This window comes from Saccopteryx bilineata, chromosome 5 (assembly GCF_036850765.1).
Source record: "Saccopteryx bilineata isolate mSacBil1 chromosome 5, mSacBil1_pri_phased_curated, whole genome shotgun sequence".
Taxonomy (NCBI): Eukaryota; Metazoa; Chordata; class Mammalia; order Chiroptera; family Emballonuridae; genus Saccopteryx; species Saccopteryx bilineata.
In genome coordinates, this window is record NC_089494.1 from 22990971 (window position 1) to 23013732 (window position 22762).

General features: G+C 35.3%; 1 protein-coding gene across 11 annotated transcripts in view; it reads left to right on the plus strand.

The window, feature by feature from the left end:
- Nucleotides 1-22762, plus strand: part of IKZF2 (IKAROS family zinc finger 2) — a 163570-nt gene that overhangs the window by 89443 nt on the left and 51365 nt on the right. For 9 of the 11 annotated variants that reach the window (XM_066278657.1, XM_066278659.1, XM_066278665.1 and 6 more), the window contains 2 exons: nucleotides 14772-15038; nucleotides 22466-22633. In XM_066278657.1, coding sequence (XP_066134754.1) covers nucleotides 14772-15038; nucleotides 22466-22633 — 435 coding nt within the window. The remainder of the gene's footprint in view (nucleotides 1-14771; nucleotides 15039-22465; nucleotides 22634-22762) is intronic. The other 2 variants (XM_066278658.1, XM_066278660.1) reach the window with 2 other exon arrangements.

Below are 22762 nucleotides of genomic sequence, written 5' to 3' on the forward strand. Positions count from 1 at the left end.
GATTCAATGCAATTGCTCTCAAAATTCTAATGGCATATTTCTCTAAAAGAAATAATGCTAAAATTTGTATAGAACCACAAAAGATTCTGTACAGCCAAAGCAATCTGAGAAAACAAACAAACAAGGCTGGAGGTATCATGCTTTCTGTTTTTAATCTATATTACAAAACTATGGTAATCAAAACAATATGGTTTTGAGATAAAAATTAGACACATAGATGAGTATAATAGGATAGAGAGCCCAGAAATAAGCCCATTAATATACGGAAAAGGAGTCAAGAATACACATAGGGAAAGGGCTGTCTCTTTAATAAATGGTATAGGAAATCTTGACAGTCACATGCACAGGAATAAAACTGGAACCCTGTTGTGCACCATATATAAAAACACCTTGTCTCTGGCTGGTTAGATCAGTCAGTTAAGAGTGTTATCCCAAAACAACAAGGTTGCAGGTTCTATATCCCTGGTCAATGCACACATGGGAAGCACCCAATGAATGCACGGCTGAGTGTAACAACAAATAAATGCTTCCCTTCCCCATCCTCTCTCTTTCCCTTCTTCTCTCTGTCTCAATCAATAAATTTAAAAAAAAATAGCACTGGTTGGATAGCTCAGTTGGTTGGAGCGTCATGCCAGAGCGTGGAGGTTGCTGGTTCGATTCCCCAGTTAGGGCACATACAGGTGCAGCTCCCTGTTCTCTCGCTCCCTGCCTATCTCAAATAAGAAATAAAGAAATCAACTTAAAATGGATAAAAGACTTAAATTTAAAACCCAAAATTGTAAAATTCCTAGAATAAAAACATAGTTGTATAAGCTCCTTGAAATCAGTCCTGCTAATGATTTTTTATATTAAGGAATTTATATTGAGACACTAAGGGAGCTAATAATTATTACCTATTAAAATATTTTACACATAATTTCCAGCATAGTCTGGTTGCATCCTGGAATCAGATATCCACAGACTGAAGGAGCCTCAAGAACCTCGGCCTCAGGCAGAAAGGCTTTTACTTATTTTACCTGCAAGAATCAGTAGAATTATCTCCATTCCATAGATAAGGAAGCTAAGTCTCTTAGAAGGTAACTGGTCCGTTTATGTGACAAAGATGCAATATCAGTACTAAATCTTAAGTTAATAGAAGGAAAAATAAAACTCAGTTTGCGTACATCTAGTCTACTTGTGATTGGACCAGAAAATATCAAGTATTTTAAAAGAAATATTTTTTGAATGAAGAAGGAATTCTTTTACATCTCATAAATGTAATTTTACTTTTACAAGCTTTCTTTTTAAAGCTACATATTTGTGCGTTCTTTAGCTATATTGGACATGTCTGTTTAATTTGCTTTCTCTGATACTGAGAGCTATGTCATCATTTAAGAATATTTTATATACTTTATAAGCTTCAGAAAGCTGTCTAAAAAAGTTCTAGAAATGGAGACAGAATCCTCACTGAGTAATCGAAACTTCAGTTCACAGAGAGATGACGTGCTTAACATAACTACTTACAATTCAGAATAAACTAACTTTTTTGAAATAGTGATCTTATGAAAGTTTTTATGCTCTCAATTTTGCCCTGAGATATTATAGTAGTAACATATTCTAGGGCGAGGGCTTATGAGTCACTGTGTTTCTCACCACAGTATTTTACTTTGCATAGTTGCTCATTTATAAAAGCAAAATACAGGTATACAAATGCATATGTGCATGCATATATATATATATATATATATTCATACATTTTACTGCTGCCGTGGAAGCAGGCACCATATTGGTCTTCACTGCTGAATGGTGTTGTCTGGCACAGAGCAGCTGCTCAGGGAGGGATTTTGAGTGGATGAATGAAAAATTCTAAAAGGTTTCCTCCTTCATACTGGTTCTTAAAACACAAGTCAGCTAATAAGCTGACAGCATGCGTCTTTGAAATTACTGTCCTACAAGCATTAATTCTCTTATGTCTTATTCTATTTTAAACTCTTTGATTTTGGAACCTTTTCTATTTATGTTACCTGTTGAGTGTCTGCCTTCCAGAGGAAATGATGTCACACAAAACCAACAAGGACGGGGGCCTTTTCCACCCTTCAGGCTTGCCCCCAGTCTTGAGTTCCATCTAGCTTCTTTATTACGTACAGCATATCCAACCTGGAAGTGCTTTCTTAAATGCCACTTCCTTTGTGAAGCCTGCTGTATCATCCTAGTACATCTCTGTAATAAACATACCCCTGCAGTGATATTTGTTTGATGATCTCCACTTCACGATATGCTTTCATATGGTAGATCTGTTAATAAGAAGTAAAATGCATCCAAGAGGGTTGCATATATAATTGTGGTAATATTAAGAATAGCCCTAGATGGGAGGTATTATCATTATCTTGATTTTATAGATGAGAAAAGTGAGACTTAGGTTTCCTGAGGTCATGTGGTTAATAAATGGAAGAAATATGCCTTAAACCTCAGGGCTCTGAATTTAGGTCCCTTACTCTTAACTGCAAACTAAACAGCCTGCTCTAGTGACTGCATGCTTTCCCAGTCTTATGATGTTTATGTGAAGAATATTATCCTCACTTTACATAGTAAGAAACAGGGAGATCTTAGTATTTATACATGCAAAGAGTTTAAAGCACAGGTATTGTAATCCATTGTTTCTATTACGTATTTACATAGTTGCTTTATGATTATGTCTTAGCTTTTAACATGTATTCTATATGGTTGTCTAAAGAGTGTATTCATTAGGGGTAGGAAACTAGATATGATCATTGGGGAAAAAAACACAACTGCTATGTTGTGGAAAATAAATATCTGGCACTGATCTGTTAAAATTTACCAGGTGATTGTCCAGGTTTATTCTCTGTAATTATTACTACACATTTTTTTTTCTTCTGTTACCACTTTATACGTTTTATTGGTTATCCTGGGGCCAGATATTTATTTATTTCCCACAGTTAATGAAGTGTTTATGGGACAACACCAGAGAAAGGAAGTGTGTAGTCTTGATTGTCAGTAGGTATATTCCAGGTTTTGGCAGCCAGCATTGCCATACTTGAACCCAGAGCATGGAAAACTGTGGCGCTCCTGTGTCACTTTAGCTCAGAGACTCAGTGAAGCTGCCAAAATGCTTCTCAGGGCTTTGGTTCTTCCCTCCGTTGCCGTTGCCCGGTAATAGACACCCTGCTCCATTTCTTATCTCTTTCTCTTCAGCGTGCCGGGCAGCACTGCCTTCTGACCTGGTTTAAGCGTCCTTAGTGACCTCTGGCAATCCAATGTGTGGGTCCCTTCGGGAATACGCCCACTCCGCTGGATTGTATAGTAATGATTTTCCTTCTTCCAAAAGTTTGGTTAAAAATGTTACGCTCCCCTTATTAAAGAGGTAATTTCACAATGTAATTTGCTTCATAAACCTCCCACAGTAATATTAAGATGATGGTTGCCAAACACCAGTTCAAAGTAGATTGCTCTTATATGAAATAAAATCCACGGTCAGAAATTCTGGCAGTGTGAGCTGGTCTTCTTCCAAAACAGGCTCTCAGACAAATTTCTCTTTACTCAAAGCTGGCAAACTACTATACCTGTATTAGACATGCAGTAAAAAAGCATGTCAGATGATACACATTGATTCCAAGTTAGTTTTCTTTAGCATACAGACATTGTTTTTTTCTTTATTAGTAAACTAATAACTGCTTTGCTTTTGGTGACAAAGAGTAGCAAGAATTTGATCATCGGTTAAGTCTGTGTTCCAGTCTCAGATCTGGCTCGGGCTAGATGTGTGACTTGGACCCATTACTGGTGTCACCCATTCTGAGCTTTACTTTTCTTGACTGTGAAATGAGGATAATATTGACCTCACAGGGTAGCTGTCATGACTGTGTCAGGTAACGCATGTGATGTGGCTGAGGCTTTCCTTACAGTAGTTTTTTACTTAATGTTATGCTGCTGATGACTTGTGTTTGAAACCTAACTCTGTATTGTTACATTTATTTGTCACCTGTGGTTAATTTATTCATTTTCTCTGTAACATAAAAAAGAGAAGTATAATAGAAAATCAGCAACAACAGTTCAGCAGGCACAGAGTTGGGCAAAAATAGGTTTACAGTTGTTAGTATGCAAAACTCAGCGTTTATTCTTGTATTATTATTTATGAATTAATGTATCATATCCCATACGAACAACTATATATCTACTTTTACCCCACCCTGTATAGAGCACCTAGGGTATGTAAAATGAGGTGGTTTTAAAACAGTGAATAAGGACATTTCCTTCAAGGATCTTACACTACAGGGAATAAGAATCTTCTGCTGTAGGGAGTCTAGCGCTAAGACAAATACACTAATAAAATCACTGTAATGTGTCTGTGCTCAGGAAACACTTCATGAAAAAAGGTAGCAGATAAGTGAGCCTTGGATAGTATGCTAATGGTGATGGGTACGGAGGGAGGATTCCAGTAAATAATAACAGGAGGCAGGGAAAAAAGTAAGCAGAGATGTACAGGATGAGTTCCAGGAAGAAGGACTAGAAAGTGACTGGAAAAGGTATGAATGACTCCGGGACTGATAGGACATATCGCCGGGGGATATGGTGGAGCTGGGCTACGGATGACCTTAAATTCCACACTGAGACCTTGCTTCATCTGTTGATAGTGAGCAGTTATTTAAGATGTTTAAAAAAGGTAATAGGAACTTTGCCTTAGGAAGATTAATCTAACAACTGAATATAGGATGATTTGGGTGAGTGTGGCAAAAGGCTGAAGAAAAGGAACAGTTAGAAAGCTGTTGGAATTGCTCTAGGTAAGAGGTCATGGGGAAGCCTAAAGAAAGTCTGTGTTGCCAGTGAAGGTGCAAAAAAGGAATTAGATATGCAGGAAATGCAGATATTGACTCTTTAGGACTTGGCAAATAAAAGCATTCATTTAAAGGATGGAAAAGGGGTTAGATTATTTTTTGCCTGTGACATTTCTATTTAAACTAGGCTTATTTTCTTCACGTTGTACATTTCTCATGAAGTAGTTGTCTGCCAAAAATAATAGAAACTTCATCCTTGGTCTACAATGGTGCCACTGTGCTGATCAATAGATGTGCATGGTCTGTTAAGGTGCATGCTGTCTAAGGTTTCATATATTGTGAAGACCATTAGGGAGTCAGATGTCTTGCCCTCCTTCGTTTTACTTTAATTCAAGGAGGTAGAAAGGACAATTTCTGTTTGTATTTATTTTGTTGTGAAGATCTCTTTAAGTGTAAATGAATGCTACATGAGCTTCTCGTAGATATGATTTATCTTTATATTAGTAATTGACACAAGACTATCAAACTTGACCACAAAGGAAGTCCTAAAATGCCATCTTCCATAAATTGTTGGTTTAGAGATTAAAATGGATACTATTGACTTATTCTTCAAATAGCTGTCTTTACAAAGGAATATCAAAACAGAGGGGGAGGGAAGAGGATTGAATATTGACAGGTTTTTCAGGAGTTACTGTATTTTTCACTCCATATGATGCATCTGACCATAAGATGCACCTAGGGTTTTAAGGAGGAAAATAAGAAAAAAAATATTCTGAACCAAATGGTGTCTTAAAATATTTAATAAAATATACCACAATAATATTTCAACTATGTAAACTCAATGGCAGTATTAATAACCATTAGCACTGTTATTAACAAATGAGAAAAGACTTTAATGTTCAAATACTCTTCTAGTTGTCCGGGAACCCACAGTAACTAAAAAAAAAAAATGAACATTCGCTCCATAAGACACACAGGCATTTTCCCTTCCACTTTTGGGGGGGAAAAAGTGCATTATGCAGCAAAAAATACGGTAGTTGGACTGCATGGATTTACCCCTTCCTTAAGACCAAAGCAATTTTTTAAATTAAGAGGTAGTTGTCTTGAGTGGGTATATGCATCACAGACTTAATAGAAAGCATTAATTCAGAAGGTCAGTTATTCAGAAAATTCCTTGTGGACTTGCATTCCTGGTATCCTCTTCAACTGATGGACATAGTTTTATCGCATCTGAGAGCTCTATTTGCACATGACTGATATTTGTCATAACTATAACACTAATTAGTTACTCGTACAATTGGAGAGCCAGTATCACATCATAGGAAGATGGCTGGGCTAAGAGGCATATATTGAGTTGATATGAGTCTCACAATTATGAACTTTTGTGTCCTTGGGAAAGTCACTTAACACACATGCCCCTACTCGTTTGTCTATGGCTGCCCTACCTCCAACTCACTGTTGGTTTAGTATCAAACGGGACATAGTAGGTATTTTTTACATTGTAAAAAAATTATAATACTATAAGTTGCTATTTTTCTATTATTGCCATTATTGTTGTTGTTGTTATTAGGGTACTAAATCCTTAGTAGAAAGACACTATTTTATCTAATCTAATAATTTTAGGAACATCAGATATTATTTTCTATATTAGATGATGCAGTTGACCTAACTGAAATAAAATTACCAAGGTCCCACAGTGAGTTTAGTGGTAGAAGGAGAGATAAAGACCCCGGTTTCCTGCCTTCAGGTGCAGAGTAACTTTGTACTGTGCTACTCCCAGAATAATAACAGTACATCAGAAATCAGCACTGTCTTAATCTAGTTCTTATAATGCGTTTTAAAAATATATAATCTAACTATATTAGAGAGAGAGAAGAGTAGAGATAGGGGAAAATGAGGTGAGATGATGTGATGTAGAATACGACCCACAAATGGCTAAGCTGCAGGTCAGTGACAGCCAGTGTCTAGACTGGTCCAACCATTTAAAACAAATACTGTACTTTAAGGGTGTTGTGCGGGAGCCATTTTCCAAGACTTACGCACTTATTTATTCACAGTGAAATAAAGGTTTTATATTGTGTGAAATTTTTTTGAGGAATTTTAAGAAAACTGCACATGCTTTGCAATAATTTTTGTTGTGATGATTCTACTTTAATTGTTTAATACTGTTGGTAAGTTCTTAGTAAATAATTGTGCTGTACAGAAGAGTATTGAAAGGCAGTTTGTTTTTCTAACACTACTATTTAAACAGCTGCTGGGCTGTTAACATGAGATTTAATCATGTTTAGTGTTTCTGTTTTAAAAGTTTAAAGGAGAGAAAGATATATTAGCTCAGAAGTAACTTCAACAGATTATTAGAGACATATTGATTCAATTAGTGTGTATAACACCATTTCAAGTAGCTGGCAGAGACTAGGAGAAATTGATGCTTGTAAGTAATAACTGCCCTTAAGTGTCCTCTTGAATTCTCACACAACAGAAGCTGAGCATATACCACTTAAACATTATACCTGAAAGTAAAGAATGGTATTTTAGCTTTTATTTAGCACTGTGAAATAAGTATTTTATTAACTCCCATAGTATTTGCTTTTAAACATTCAAAGTTTTGAAAAATATATTTTAGAAACTGAACAGAAATAAATCACTAATTTGGTAATAATTAATCTAGATAGCCTTTATTGCATTCCATGAGCTCAATCAATATTGCTTCCTTTCAAATAAAGCAAATAAATCATAATACCTTTGCATTAATTTCCTGGCTAGGAAGTATGAATAATCCGTTTGTCAGTTAATTCAATCCAGTCAGACTAAAAATAAAGATTTCAGTTGTAAAAAAATTGAATTTAGATATTAAAAATATTTTAATAGTGACATTTGAGGATCTGGTCACTATCGTATTTCCAAAACGTGACGTTTAAAAATGATAGGGTTATCCATGAAAACCAAATGCTAAGGATGAGGCTAGAGTTTATTCCTTCCATTTGATGACTCCGAGTTCATTGACTATATTTCATCCTTCATAGAAAAATTATCTTTTTCTTTCAAATCTTAAAAATGAAGAGTCTCATTATTTGAAGACATTGTTTGCCAGACACTCTAAAATCTGTGCTGTATTTATCACAATGGGGTACAACTCGATGAAGGTAGAGAGCGAAAGGAGTAAACGCCCATTTCTCGGGAAAACCCTCTTTACGTTCAGGTGTGGTGCAGGTCCATCCATTCATTATGTAACCAAATTGCGTATGTTAGGGAAGATCTCCTGCACTCTTTTTGTGCGTGAACTCTGATCTTTATCTGACTGGACTCTGCCCTGTTAATATGGGTTCCTTATGTAAGTTCATATTCTTCAGCTTTTGGTCTTAAAACTTCATAATCACTAGGGCAAGCAGCAGGTACTTGAAACATCATTGAGCCAGCCAGTATTTATTAAGCAACTTCAGTTTGGTCCTTGTTTCTTATTGGTTGTTTCTACAAGTGGGAGGTCTATGAGTGTATGTAATAATATTGTAAGTTTTATTTTTAAACGGTATACATTTGGTTTTTAATTTTCAAAACATAACAGTAGTAAAGAAATTTTCCATTATGGTATAAACTGAATTTAAATAATTTGTTTTTTTGGCCTGGCCTGTGGTGGTGCAGTGGATAAAGCGTCAACCTGGAAACGCTGAGGTCGCTGGTTCAAAACCCTGGGCTTGCCTGGTCAAGGCACATATGGGAGATGATGCCTCCAGCTCCTCCCCCTTTCTCTCTCTCTCTCCCCTCTCTATAATGAATAAATAAAATCTTTAAAAATAATAATAATTTTTTTTTAACACCTTTACAAATTAACAATTTTTCCCCATTTAGTTTCTATACCTCTTTCTTTTTTTAAACAGTCATCTATCTACTTGCCTGAGTAAATACCCATATTTCATTATCTCTTTATTTAATACCATATTAGTGAATGAAGGCAAGTCTAGGGTAACTTTATCCATTCTATATTAAGTTTCTTGAAACTATGATCATTATGAAGCCTTGGATTGTGAGAGACCAGTCTGGTTATTGAAGGAACTTTGAAATTGAAAAAAGTTTGTCCTGAGAGTCACTTATAGTAAGAGCCCCTAAGTCTCTTCTCAGCATTGGTATCATCGTTTAGAAATGGAAATGTTGAAACAACTTCTCATATAATAGCTATAAGCTGTTTTCTAATGTGCAACAATAGTATTTCAAAACCATAAAAAAGAGATGGAATACGTTAATTCATAAATGTTTTCATTAAGAAACAATTTTTTGCATCTATATATGTGCCAAACTTTTTATCATGAAATATAGTCAGCTTTTCCTATGTAACATTGATCACGAATATTTTTCCATTCATTTACTATCGTTTCCATTTGTTCACAAACCTGAGTCTACTAAAATATCATGTAACAATTAATTAAAAATTTCTTGATCGTTAATGCCTTAAAATTAACAAGCTTTTGTTTCAAACTGTAAACCACATCTAAAGAAAAAATATACCTATACTAAATATCTTTATTTTATTCATTGAAAACACTCAAATATCTATATATGATACTATAGATAAATTGTTCAATTAATTAAAATCATATTTTGCATTCACTTCTATTTTAATAATTTGTTCTAACAAAATATTGTTTTTATTAAGCTGTATTGCTTGACAATAGATAGTAATAGTAAATTCCCTCTGATATGCCTAACTTGTATATTTTTAATTTCTTATCAATAAAACAAGTTGAAAAAATTCTTAGGATTGAGATTTGTAATAAAATTATTTAATTTCACTCATACTAACAAGTTTTCATCTTTATAGATATTAATTTATGAAAATCTCTTCCTGTCACCAAATTGTAAAAAAATAACATAGCATAAAGAATGAGAAAATAATTTCAAAGATTTGATAACTAATATACTTATTATATAATGATTAATAATTATTATAGCTATAAGTAATCATAACTTTTATTAATATAGAAATAGAGTATACTTAAGTTTACCAAGTACTTGAATTTAATTATTTATGAGTTAAAATATAAGTGTTCTGCATTACTTAGGTATATCATCTTAAGTGGAGAAAATAAATTGGGGGGGGAATTTCTTTAATATTCTATAAGTAGGGAATTGTTTTTTCTTTTTCACTGTTAAAATTTTTTAAAATTATATTTATATATTCATTTTAAAGAAGAGAGAGAGAGAGAGAAGGGGGGAGGAGCAGGAATCATCAACTCCCATATGTGCTTTGACTAGGCAAGCCCAGGGTTTTGAACCGGCAACTTCAGCATTCCAGGTCGATGCTTGATCCACTGCGCCACCACAGGTCAGGCCCACCATTAAAATTTAAAGTCTACTTTATGCATGACCTGTGGTGGCACAGTGGATAAAGCGTTGACGTGGAACGCTGCTCCCCTCTCTAAAATGAATAAATATTTTAAAAATCTAAAAAAAAATACTTTGTTTAATTGATTATTCTTTATTGTATAATTTCATCCTAATTAATTAATATGGGATTTTGTTTGTATATAGGCCACCATACACATGCAAAATTTAATATATGTATATATAAAAATATGGTATAGTTTATTCATTTACCTCAGTACAGCAACAGTGTGAACATTCATTTTGATAAATGTATAGTTCCTTAGAGTGTAATATTGTTAGAGAAAAAAATTACTGTAGTTGACCATTTCTTCTATTTCCAGTCTAACAAATTTATTCATTTTGGAATATTAATTTCAAGTTTATTCTTATGTTGATAAAAAGTTCTAACTGTAATTGTAGTAGCCAATAATTTTGAAATGATATTTTTACTTATGTTTGATACTATATTTTGATGTCCACACTATAGCATTTTCTGTAGGACAAATCTGATAATTTAATGTAACATCAAATCACAGTCTTAATAGTCTTGCACTGTTTTGAAATTTGAGAGGGCCCTAGTTTCAAACTCACAAACTACTCTTTAAGATATACGTTTCTTCAGTTCCTGAAATGGAATGCCAGTAAACTTTACACTCAATAAATATATACATCTTACCAGATACTGACCAGTTCAGGAATATAAATGATGGCAAGTTTGTGAAGTTTATAATCTTGACTACAGCACTTAAAATAAATGCATGGGACACTTTGCTCATAGGTTGGTATATGAAGCAATGCTACATAAAGTCATACTTCTTGTTCGTTTTCTTCTCAAGTTTTTCTTTAAATGACAATTATGAGTGAAATATGGTATTGCATATGGTAACCAAATAATGTTATACACTGATTAGAAAAATCTTCCTTTCCAGAAAAAATATCCAAGAATAATTTCTTAGAATATGAAAAAAAACAACTGAAGTAAGAATCCAAATCCAGAAGTCATAATTGTAACCTAAAAATTCAAACTGTACAATTAGCATGGATGCTAAAAAATACCCTCGAGTAAAGAAATAAACCAAATATTTTCAGAACATATCAAATGGAAAGCTATTTTTCCTTAGTATAGAAAGCATTTAAATGCAGTGAGATTAAGACTGACAACCTATGGAAATGGGCAAAGAATTTTGATAGTTCTCAAAAAAATAAAACCAACAAAATTTAAACATAGAAAAAGATACACAACTTCACGCATAATAAAAAAATGCAGACTAAATACTACGGTAAAATACCAATTATTATTTATCAGATTGACATTCTTTGTAGTATTATATAATAATGTCTGTAATAGCAGTATATTAGAAATAATCTTAAATTTCTATTGCTAGGACATAGATGAATAAATTATATTATGTCTGTAAGCAGGAATATATGCAGGTATGAAAAGAGAACAATGTAGATTTCTGAGTACTAACATGGAAACATGAAACACATATTGTTAAATGTAGAAAGCAAGCTTAAAGTGAGGTGAATTGGCCCTGGCTGGTTGGCTCAGCGGTAGAGTATCGGCCTGGCGTGCGGGGGACCCGGGTTTGATTCCTGGCCAGGGCACATAGGAGAAGCGCCCATTTGCTTCTCCATCCCCACCTCCTCCTTCCTCTCTGTCTCTCTCTTCCCCTCCCGCAGCCAAGGCTCCATTGGAGCAAAGATGGCCTGGGCGCTGGGGATGGCTCCTTGGCCTCTGCCCCAGGCGCTAGAGTGGCTCTGGTCGCGGCAGAGCGACGCCCCGGAGGGGCAGAGCATCGCCCCCTGGTGGGCAGAGCGTCGCCCCTGGTGGGCGTGCCAGGTGGATCCCGGTCGGGTGCATGCGGGAGTCTGTCTGACTGTCTCTCCCCGTTTCCAGCTTCAGAAAAGTACAAAAAAAAAAAAATTAAAAAAAAAAAAGTGAGGTGAATTATACAACCCTTTTTTGTAAAAAAGACTATATATACACACATGTGTACACACACAATACTGAATTAGAAAATGAAGATAATAATTGCATTTGAGACTGGAACTGAGGGATGGTGAACTTTGGGCAGAAAAGGACTTCATTTTTTATCCTTCATGTTGATTAACTTTTCTCTATGTTCATGGATTCTTTAAGTTTATAAAATTAGTTTAAAGACAGAAATTTTTAAACAATTTAAGACACCTAACTGAATACTGCCTGAAATACAATACTTCCTATATGCTACAAATTTCTTGATTTTGTTGTGGATATTAAGATGGATAAAACATTGTCCCTATCTTTTGCAAAAATCAGTAGCATCATATTGATTTGTAAATGGGGTAAAACTCAACATAGTAAATATTCTATTAGAGATGGGGCCAGAATGGCTATATATCCCATTCAGATATGAAACTAGTTTATATATTATAACTTAATTAATCTGCACAGAAACCTTATGGATTAGAGCACTGTCTGTCTAGAGAAGGCCCTTTTTAAAATATTTACTCATCGAATGCTCCCGTCAGTTCTAGGAAATGAGTACCATTAATGACCTCATTTTGTAGAGGACAAATACAACTAAGTTGCAGAAGGTGACACTGCTTGTGCTAAGTGTCATTGCTGGTATTCAAGTCCAGCGTACAGGGCCTTTGGTCTGACTAGCTAAACTATTCTGTTCAAACTTTACTCTGTCTAAATTCATCTCCACTTTGCAAATCAAACTCATAAGATTCAGAGGTGAAATAATAAGTTCACGATTTTACTGCTGGGAAATGTGAAAGAGAGCGGTAGAGCCATGTTCTCTGGCCGCATCCAGTGGTCTCCTCGTGGTACCACACTGCCTCTCGTTGGTCGGGAGCTCCAAGGAGGGACAGGGGACAGCCATGTTGGTAGCACTACTCATCATAAGTACTAATGACAAATCACGGAATGTGCGGTTTCTCTGACAAAACAACCGCAGTGGAAAGAACTCTCTTTTAATGAAAATACTATTTCCTCTATTGAAGTACTACCAAATAATTTGCATGACCAGGTGGTGGTGCAGTGGATAGAGCATCGGACTGGGACGCAGAGGACCCAGGTTCAAGACCCTGAGGTTGCCAGTTTGAGCACGGGCTCATCTGGTTTGAGCAAGGCTCACCAGCTTGAGCCCAAGGTCGCTGGCTCGAGCAAGAGTTCACTTGGTCTGCTGTAGCCCCACAGTCAAGGCACACATGAGAAATCAATCAATGAACAACTAGGGTGCTGCAACGAAGAATTGATGCTTCTTATCTCTCTCCCTTCCTGTCTGTCTGTCCCTATCCATCCCTCTCTCTGACTCTCTCTCTGTCACACACACACACACACACACACACACACACACACAAGTACCAAATAATTTGTTTTGCTCAGGAGCTTTGATATGACTTCTTAAGAAATTTTCGAGATCAGTGGATAAATAACTGGTGTTCGTTTAGAACTTGCTTCTGCTTTGTGCAAAGACTCTGTCAGCAATCCAGAAGGAGGGCTGTGCTAACAAAATTCCACCTTTTCTGTGGGATGATCCAAAAACAGCAAACAGAAGGCATTAAGTTTCTTAAGTCACAGGTGCGTGCACGCATGCTATGCCATTCCTGTCATTCATTGCTTTTCGGCGTGCTCATTTTAAAGTTGCATACTTTGATTCACAGATTCATATGTTCCATGGAGAACTTTTTTTGTGTTGTAAAAAAAAGCATAGTAGCTTAAGAGCACGTGAGGTCTGTGTACTTTGCCCTACATTTATACAGCACTTAACTGAATGTATGTGTTTAGTCTGGTTTTAGGACATTAGCCTTGATAGTGCACCTTCAGATGTCTAAGATACTTGCTGGATTAAGGTCTGGAGTTGTTTCACTCAGATCAGAAGCAGGTTTACACAAGTACTCTGATGTGAAATACAGACAATGAAGAGGAGAGAGAGAGTGAGAGTGTATGTGTGTATAAAATGATTGTTAAATTAAGAAGAGGTGTGGCTCAGTGGATTAAGCGATATCTAATCTTGTCTCCTCATAATCCTACCTCATTCACAGTAGCCTTAATGACAAACTCAACAGCCAATACCAGAATTATTTTAGAGACTTGCTTTAAAAGTATATAACTGATTTCACTTACATGTGGGATATAAAAGTGATTGCAACAAATGAACAAACGAGAAAAACAAACTAATGAAAAGTCATAGAGAGCAGTACGGTTGTTAGAAGAGGAAGAGGAGTGAGCAACAGTAAAGCGTACAGGGGGTCAAACATGGTGATGGAAGAAGATTTGACTTGGGTGGTAGGCACATAATGCAATATATAGATCATGTATCATAAAACTGTACAGTTGAAACCTATATCATCTTGTTAACCAATGACAGCCCATTCAATTTAATTTAAAAAAAAAGAAAAGAAATAAATATGTGCAGAAATGGTGTCATTCACTTAGAGCTTTCCTGAGCCATCTTCACTTTTATGCCTAAGCTTTTCTAAAATACAGAATACGTAGTATGTGTTAACATTGCATTGGTGATGGACTGTGTTCTACTTACGACAGCATTTCCATCCACCTTAGTTGAATGGTAGCAGGTGGAAGAGAGATGTAGGCGACGACACTTAGCATGCAGTTAAAATGTCTTCTTGCTTCTTTTTAAATTACAGCAAATTCAGTAAAGCTAGAAATGCAGAGTGATGAAGAGTGTGACAGGAAACCCCTGAGCCGCGAAGACGAGATCAGGGGCCATGATGAGGGTAGCAGCCTAGAAGAACCCCTAATTGAGAGCAGCGAGGTGGCTGACAACAGGAAAGTCCAGGAGCTTCAAGGCGAGGGAGGAATCCGGCTTCCGAATGGTAAACTGAAATGTGACGTCTGTGGCATGGTTTGCATTGGGCCCAATGTGCTTATGGTACATAAAAGGAGTCACACTGGTAAGCAGCTGAAAGAATAACCTGATGACTGCCTGTGACATCTGATGTTGATATTACCTGACATCTATTCTCTTTCCTTTTTATTCAGGGGTGGCAATGGTGAAGCTACCTTTTCAGAATTCTGCTAGTATTGGATTGCTGGAAAGCAGAGAGTAGCCTGGGTCTTGACTTCCAGCCTTCAAATCTGAATAGCATATCAGAAAAGAAGTTTGAGATTCAGTTTCCCCAGTTCTTAATATAGCAATAATATGATAAGGGTTCAAAAGGTAGAGGAGAGTTTCATTGTGTAACTGAATCTTTTTGGATTTCTAGGCATATTTTACTATACCCATGCGCAGGTGATATAGTTTGCTCGCTACGAGTTTATACTCTAAAATGGTGCCCGTGCATTTATATAGGGGTAGATCATTTTTACCTTATCTAGTTAATTTCTTGGAATACAATTTTCAATCCATCTTTGCCTGTGTGGGTCTCTATAGTAGGCAGATAGATATTTTCCCTAGTTTGAATATTTTTTACCAGTTTCTTGTAGTTTTTTTTATCATAAATCCTGCAAGGAGATATGTAGTGTGAGGTACTACAGAAGGTGGTGGGTGTGTAGGTAAGAATCAATCGTGAAATAGGGAGAGGAAAACGATCTCAGATTAATTTAATATATACTTTTAGACTTTTGAGTAATGTGGAAAACCAACCTTTAAAAAGGCCTTATTTAAATCTCTTCAAATTTTTTCACAAATTTTTTTTTAAAAAAATTAAAAAACCAAAAATGTGATTGTGGCAGATAGTTGGCTTTAAAAATAGTTTTAGGTTGATATGAACATTGTTTAAAGATAATGCTAGCTTTCACTATAATACAAAGTAGTATTATTTAGCAAAAGATTAATAACTAATATACTCAGAGCTTTATTAAAATGTGACTCTTGTGGAAGAGAGATCAAGGATAATAAATGGCCTTTCCATTTTGATTTGTAAATAATCGATTTAATAAGTAAGTACCTAAAACAGGAGAGATACAAGGTACATTGATGTATTTAGTCTAAATCTCTTATTTACAAAGGAAGAAACTGAAACCCAAAGCAGTCAAGTGATTTCTCCATTATCCTTTATGTAGTTAAGGGCACTGTGAGGCTTGAGCCATGGTTTCATGATGCCCAGAATGGTTTTGTTCAAGTATACTATGCTTGGTGTATCAATATAACTACATTTGATGATGGAATATTACTATAAGGCTGCTGTTTTAAAAATTATAGTGAGAAGTTTTATCTTAAAATTATCAGTATTATTTTAATCAAAATCAATAACTTCATAAAGATTTAAAATTATTCTAACCGTATAGGCAGTCACAGTTTTGCTTTTGAATTTTCTTTTCAGTAACATTATATATTTTTATAAATATTGATTTATTTATAGAGAAAGAGAAAGGGAGGGAGAGAGGAAGCTTCAATTTGTTGATCCACTTAAACATTCATTGGTTGATTCTTGTTTGTGCCCTGACTAGGAATAGAATCTGTAACCTTGGCAAATTGGAATGATGCTCTAACTAACTGACTTACCAGGCCAGGACTTAAGTAATATTATATTTTAATACATTTATATTTAAATTTTATAGTAATATTTACATACTGCAAGTGTATTTTTTCCCTTGAATTTTTAAAAAATGTCTCATGGAAAAATTAAAAGATCAAGCTTGGACACCACATTTAATAAAATAAAAAAGGAAAAGACTGTAAAATAATGAGTCTGCTTTCCTTCTGTGCTCATGAAATAATCCTAACTGCAGTTCTAAAACAAGAGTTGCACAAAGTTATAATGTATTTGTGATCTCAGAGTGATTATATTGAGGAAGATGACACTTCTCCCATCTAGCAACATACAAACTAAATAGGATTAGCCTAATACCTTTTCAGTTGAATTGCCTATAGTGTTCATTTTAAGGCTGAAAATTATATTAAAAACAATTTTTGTATAATTTTAGTGAACCTTTTGTGGTTTGAGTTGAGAAAATTTAAAGAACCTGAGTGTGTTCTCTTGAAAATTTAGGCTAATTAGTTTCACTGTCTGCAGTGATTTTCATGAGGATTGTTGGTTTGTAAACACTGATCACTACATACCTACTCCACTGTCCATTTGACATTTACTACATAAGTAGAGGTGAACTATTTTGATTCTGAATTCTTCTGATTGACATGGAAAATGTTTCTAAATAGTTAATACTGATTTCTACAAGTCATAGAAATATAAGATTCACTCAGTTAGTAAAGGCAAGGAGAATGGACTGAATAAACCATTGAAAATATTCCCACAACTCTGTGAACTTTTACTGTTAATACATGTTTATTGGAGTATTGTAAAAATTCTTACACTTCCTTCAGATATGGAAGGTTTTGTTAAAGTACTAGTCATTCTTAGAGGAGTTTGGTATAACCTGCCACATTGTTGACCTTGAAATTCTGATATATTTTTAAATTAGCTACTTTTATATGCACTTCTGCTGATCCAGTTTATGCATGAGTGGGTCGTGACATTTTCCACTCCATCTTAGTATCAGAATAGAATGTCTACTGGTATTTCTTTAAGTTGAACTAGATTGAAAAAACGCAGTCAGAATCCAGTCATTCACCAAATGTTTTCTCAATACTACGAACTACTGTTTCCATTTTGGAACTTCCACTTCTCACCAGTTCATTAGGGCTAGCATAAAATGCACTGTCTCGAATCTTTATAAAGCTTTTGGGAAACAGATGTGTCTATGTTTTTACCTCATAAAAAGTCTAATATAAAATCGATAGTGAGAAAAGATACACAGCCACCCAATTCCTCAAATGACATGGAGTATCATATCGAATTCACTTCTTCTCTCTCTTTCATACTCAACTAAAGTGACAATTCCAGTATCTTACTAATGGGTTGGTGTTATTTCTTTGGTGTTGTTACTTTAGTAGGCCATCAGGTAATATTGTCATCGGATACTCCAGGCACTCTTCACTGGGAATACAGGGAGAAGAAAAGAAGTAGGGGCAGGGGCAGTAAATCAATTCTTGCATAAATATGAATTGATGTAAACAGTATAAATACAGAATCTCCTTAATTTTGCCCCTCTTTGGGAAATAGTACTTCCATCTTTGTAACCTCACTTTTTAAGCACAATATTTTATCCATTGCTCTAAGGCCCTCTCTCTCTAGGTGCCTGTGATTTTTACGTTCATGGGTTATCGTTTCATCCAACACAGGAACACCCTCTGTCTTTGATTCACTGAATCAAACTGATGCACACACACTTGCGTTTCAGTGGAATATTTACACACGGATATAGAACTGTTGAGGAAAGTTCAGGAAATATTGATATATAATTTATTCCATAGTAAGAATAATAGATCACCCAGTAAATATCTAAAAATAGTCCTTGAGTAGATTAACAGATTGATTAAAAAGCAATGAGAATAGATGCAGAGTTGTCAATCCAGACTTTTGTATACCTACCTACTGGAGGATGAGTTATCACAGATACAGTAGTCTTCATGTTTTTTAATTGCATTATTCTATAATGTCACTATTTTATTTAGTAAATTTGTGGAGTTTCTCAGAAATTTGCTTTTATTTACACCTGAAGAAGAATGTATAGTTTTCTCACAAGGTCTAAACTGACTTGAAAAAGACCAATTGATTCATTCTATTTCTTAAAGAAAAACTAATTATCAAAAAAGAAATAATTGAAATGTGTTATTTTGTTACATAGACAAAATAGGTAGTCAACTGAACTATTTTTATTTAATTATCAGATAATTTTGCACATATTCTGTACTGTCTAGGACAGGAAAATCCCCAAACCTTTAATAAGAGGATTGCTCACCTTTTACTAGGAGGAATTTTTAGAAAAATAGTAGTTAATCTGCTTATTTTATTATCTTTTTTTTTTTGTATTTTTCTGAAGTTAGAAGTGGGGAGGCAGACAGACTCCTGCATGCACCCAAGTGGGATCCACCCGGCACGCCCACCAGGGGGTGATGCTCTGCCCATCTGGGGCATTGCTCTGTTGCAACCAGAGCCATTCTAGCACCTGAGGCAGAGGCCATGGAGCCATCCTCAATGCCCTGGCCAACTTTTCTACAATGGAGCCTTGGCTGCGGGAGGGGAAGGGAGATAGAGAGTAATTAGAGGGGGAAGGGAGAAGCAGATGGACGCTTCTCCTGTGTGCCCTGACCGGGAATCAAACCCAGGACTTCCACACACTGGGCCAACACTCTACCACTGAGCCAACTGGCCAGGGCCTAATCTGCTTATTTTTTATTTATCAGATTTGAATATAACTCGCCAAGATTATAACCATGTATAAAAAAAAAAGTCTCATAAGTTAAACTTTGCTTTCCTCCTTTAACTCCAGCAGTAGTGTTATTAAGGGTTTTCACTATAATTCCAACTAGATTTAATGAGAAAAACATGGCAAGAAAATAAAGGATTGGAGACATAATTATCATTTACATAATCAAGACAGTAAGAGTAGTTAAGCATATTTCATCCCCAAATGAGTAAAGCCATAGAATTAGTATCCAAGAATTAAGAAAAAAAAGTCAAGACAATTCATGTAAAGCAGATCTGTATTGCTGAAGGGTTCATCTAATAAAATCAAAGTATATTATTAGCATTGCCTCCTCCCCACTTATCCCCAATGGGAGCCTGACTGCTCACCCTCAGTGTGCCTCTTTCTTTACTTCCCACGGCCATGGGAGCATAGCAGATGCTTCCACACGTAACACTTTCACACTCAGCAGTATACCTAGACCCCAGTTATTAATCCTACCCCATTAAAGATGATGATAAAATCTCAAAAGCAATTTTCTTAAAATATTTGAAGATATCTGGAATAATTTCTACATGTAAAAACTAAATTACTCTGCAGTTAGTCCCACAGCTCAATTAGATGAATTTAAATATTATTTTAAAAAATTTATCCACATTATTTTTTATTTTTTAAATTAGCATTATATTGAATGATAAATTCAGTTTTCTAAATGAGGGATCTTAAAATATTTCAATTGCATGAGGCTTCAGGAAAATCTAATTAACATGCTAGTGGAGTATTTTCCAAAAAGCAAACATGATCTCAGGTGTTTCTGTTTACTGCCCTTATTTAGTTCATTTTAAGGCTATTGCACACTGATTGGTTACTTGCCTGGGAAACCTTACATAGACAGATTTCAAAAATAAAATATTTGGAGTGAAAATTAAAATTCAAATTTTCTATTTTCCTACTGTCTAAAAAGTTAATTTCATGAAAAAAAGTGCCTCTTTCTTCTTTTTTATTACTATTTCCAAACAGGCATAGAATAGAAAACCCTGATTTTCAAAAGTTGTAGAATGCTATTCCAATGGGAAAAAAATGTCAAAGAATGAAGTTAATTTTATATGTGTGTGCATGTGTGTACATGTGCATTCATGTGTATGTGCATATGTGTAAAATTTAAAAAGTTGACCAAATTAGATTTATTTTAAATCATTGACTATTTTGTAAGGCTGCATATGAGAGGTTTTAGGTTAAGTATTTCTCTTTTACACTATTTCATGTTGATTTAATTTGTCAGTTTTAGCAAACAAATCAAGAAAGTTAACTAAAATTCAGTAGAAGGCAACTTTAACATGATAGATTATTTTTTCAACCTGATATGTCAGTATAGGGCAGCGGTCCTCAACCTGTGGGTCACGACCCCAGCGGGGTCGCCTAAAGCCATTGGAAAATACATAATGCATATCAGGTATTTACATTCCGAATCATAACTGTAGCAAAATTACAGTTATGAAGTAGCTACCAAAATTATTTTTTGGTTTGGGGTCACCACAACATGAGGAACTGTATTGCGGGGTCACGGCATTAGAAAGGTTGAGAATCACTGGTATAGGGCATTCTATAAACTTAGCTCATAAGAGCCCCAGATTTCTTAAGAAAAAACCTTAGCCATTGCTACACACACATCTATTACACTTTTTTTGGGGGGGGGGTATGTATCTTATTAAATTTCAAAATGAGCAAGTATCACAGATTTCAAGATACTCCTATATCCATTTTTTAAATTTCTTAAGCATTTATATCAAATCTATATGATAGAATGTGCAGTAGCAGCTGCTAGGAGGGGACGAGTATATTTTTTTCATGCTTCTTAGATTTCTTTAATTAAAAGAATCACTGAGGTTTGCATGATATTAAAGGTACCCCCAAACTATTGAGGTTTTATTACTCACTGTTATGAATATTCCAGATAAAGATACTAAACATGACAACTCAGTTTTAAAAAGTTTTAACTATTAAAATTGTAATCCTCTAACTTCAAGTACAGAAGCGGTCCAGGTCAACCAAAAGGGAATTGTTTTTTAATTTGATTTTTATTCCAAACCTTGAGCTTTAGTGTGATATCTTTATGTTTCATGTCTATCTTTAGAAATAGACAAACCTAAAATAGTCTTATTTTCTTCATGGTTTCATTAATGTTATCAGTTTGATCCCCTTGCCCATTTGCTTCATCAACTACATGTTTTTATGTTTGATGACATTGGTGACAGCCAGTTGATGGCTACAGAGTGAACTGATGATAATTACGGCTTAAACCATAATTAGTTTTAGAGCAATTTCACTAATAGGAGAAAAGATTCCTATTAAACAAATGATTTTCACAACAGAAAAAGAATATATAAGAAATGTCCGCATGAGTAATTTTCTTGGATTTTCCCTGATTATATAAGGAAGTTTTACTAAGGCTTTTACTGTTAGTGAGTAGGAGAATTGAGAGACCTGAGCTATATTTGGAAATTTTGTGGTAATGAGCTTTGTAACCTGGTTCATTCACTGAACCTCTTTTGTTCCCTGATAAGAAAATTATCAGCTAAATGAGAGAGCTAGACTGAAGGTCCCTTTCAACTCAATATTTATGTGATTTTTAAAGAGAACATGGTACAAGAAAGAGAGCAAGGTGTAGTCAATCCGACAAAGATTCAATTACTAGCTTGAGTACTTATTAGTTCTGGGAATATAGTCAAATCCTTTGATCCTTGAATTTCAATTTTTTCATTTGTAAATTGAAACTATAGGTACCTGATTAGTTATGTCGTTATGAGGACTGAAATATGTAAAGCAACCAATAATGTCAGTAAAGTGATGACAGCAAGTCAGTCAACCAACCAGTTGTCAATCCTATTACTGTTATTCTTTTGTCAATGACGGGAATCCTGTAAAATTTATGTGGGTGGGGGGGACGGCATTTGATCTACAGTTTGTGACTTTGTATTTGCAAAGCAGATTCTGGGAAGGTACAGATTTAGAAGACTTAGAGGGGAGATGAGTATTCTCAGCACAGAGGACTGGCTCTAGTGAACATGTATGGCAGATTAGTTACTTGCACCTAACCGAGCTGACCTTTCATCTCTTTTGCCTTACGCAGGTGAACGTCCCTTCCACTGTAACCAGTGTGGGGCCTCCTTTACTCAGAAGGGCAATCTTCTGAGACACATAAAGTTACACTCTGGAGAGAAGCCGTTCAAATGTCCCTTCTGTAGCTATGCATGCAGAAGAAGGGACGCCCTCACAGGACACCTCAGGACCCACTCTGGTAAGTGCCAGCCACTCTTTGAGAGGAAAGCTAGAATTTGAGAATTCAGGAGGGTGCCGCAGATAATGCAGAGTATCTTATAGCTTTGGTACATAGCCAGGAATGACTTGGACAGTATTTTTATTTGTG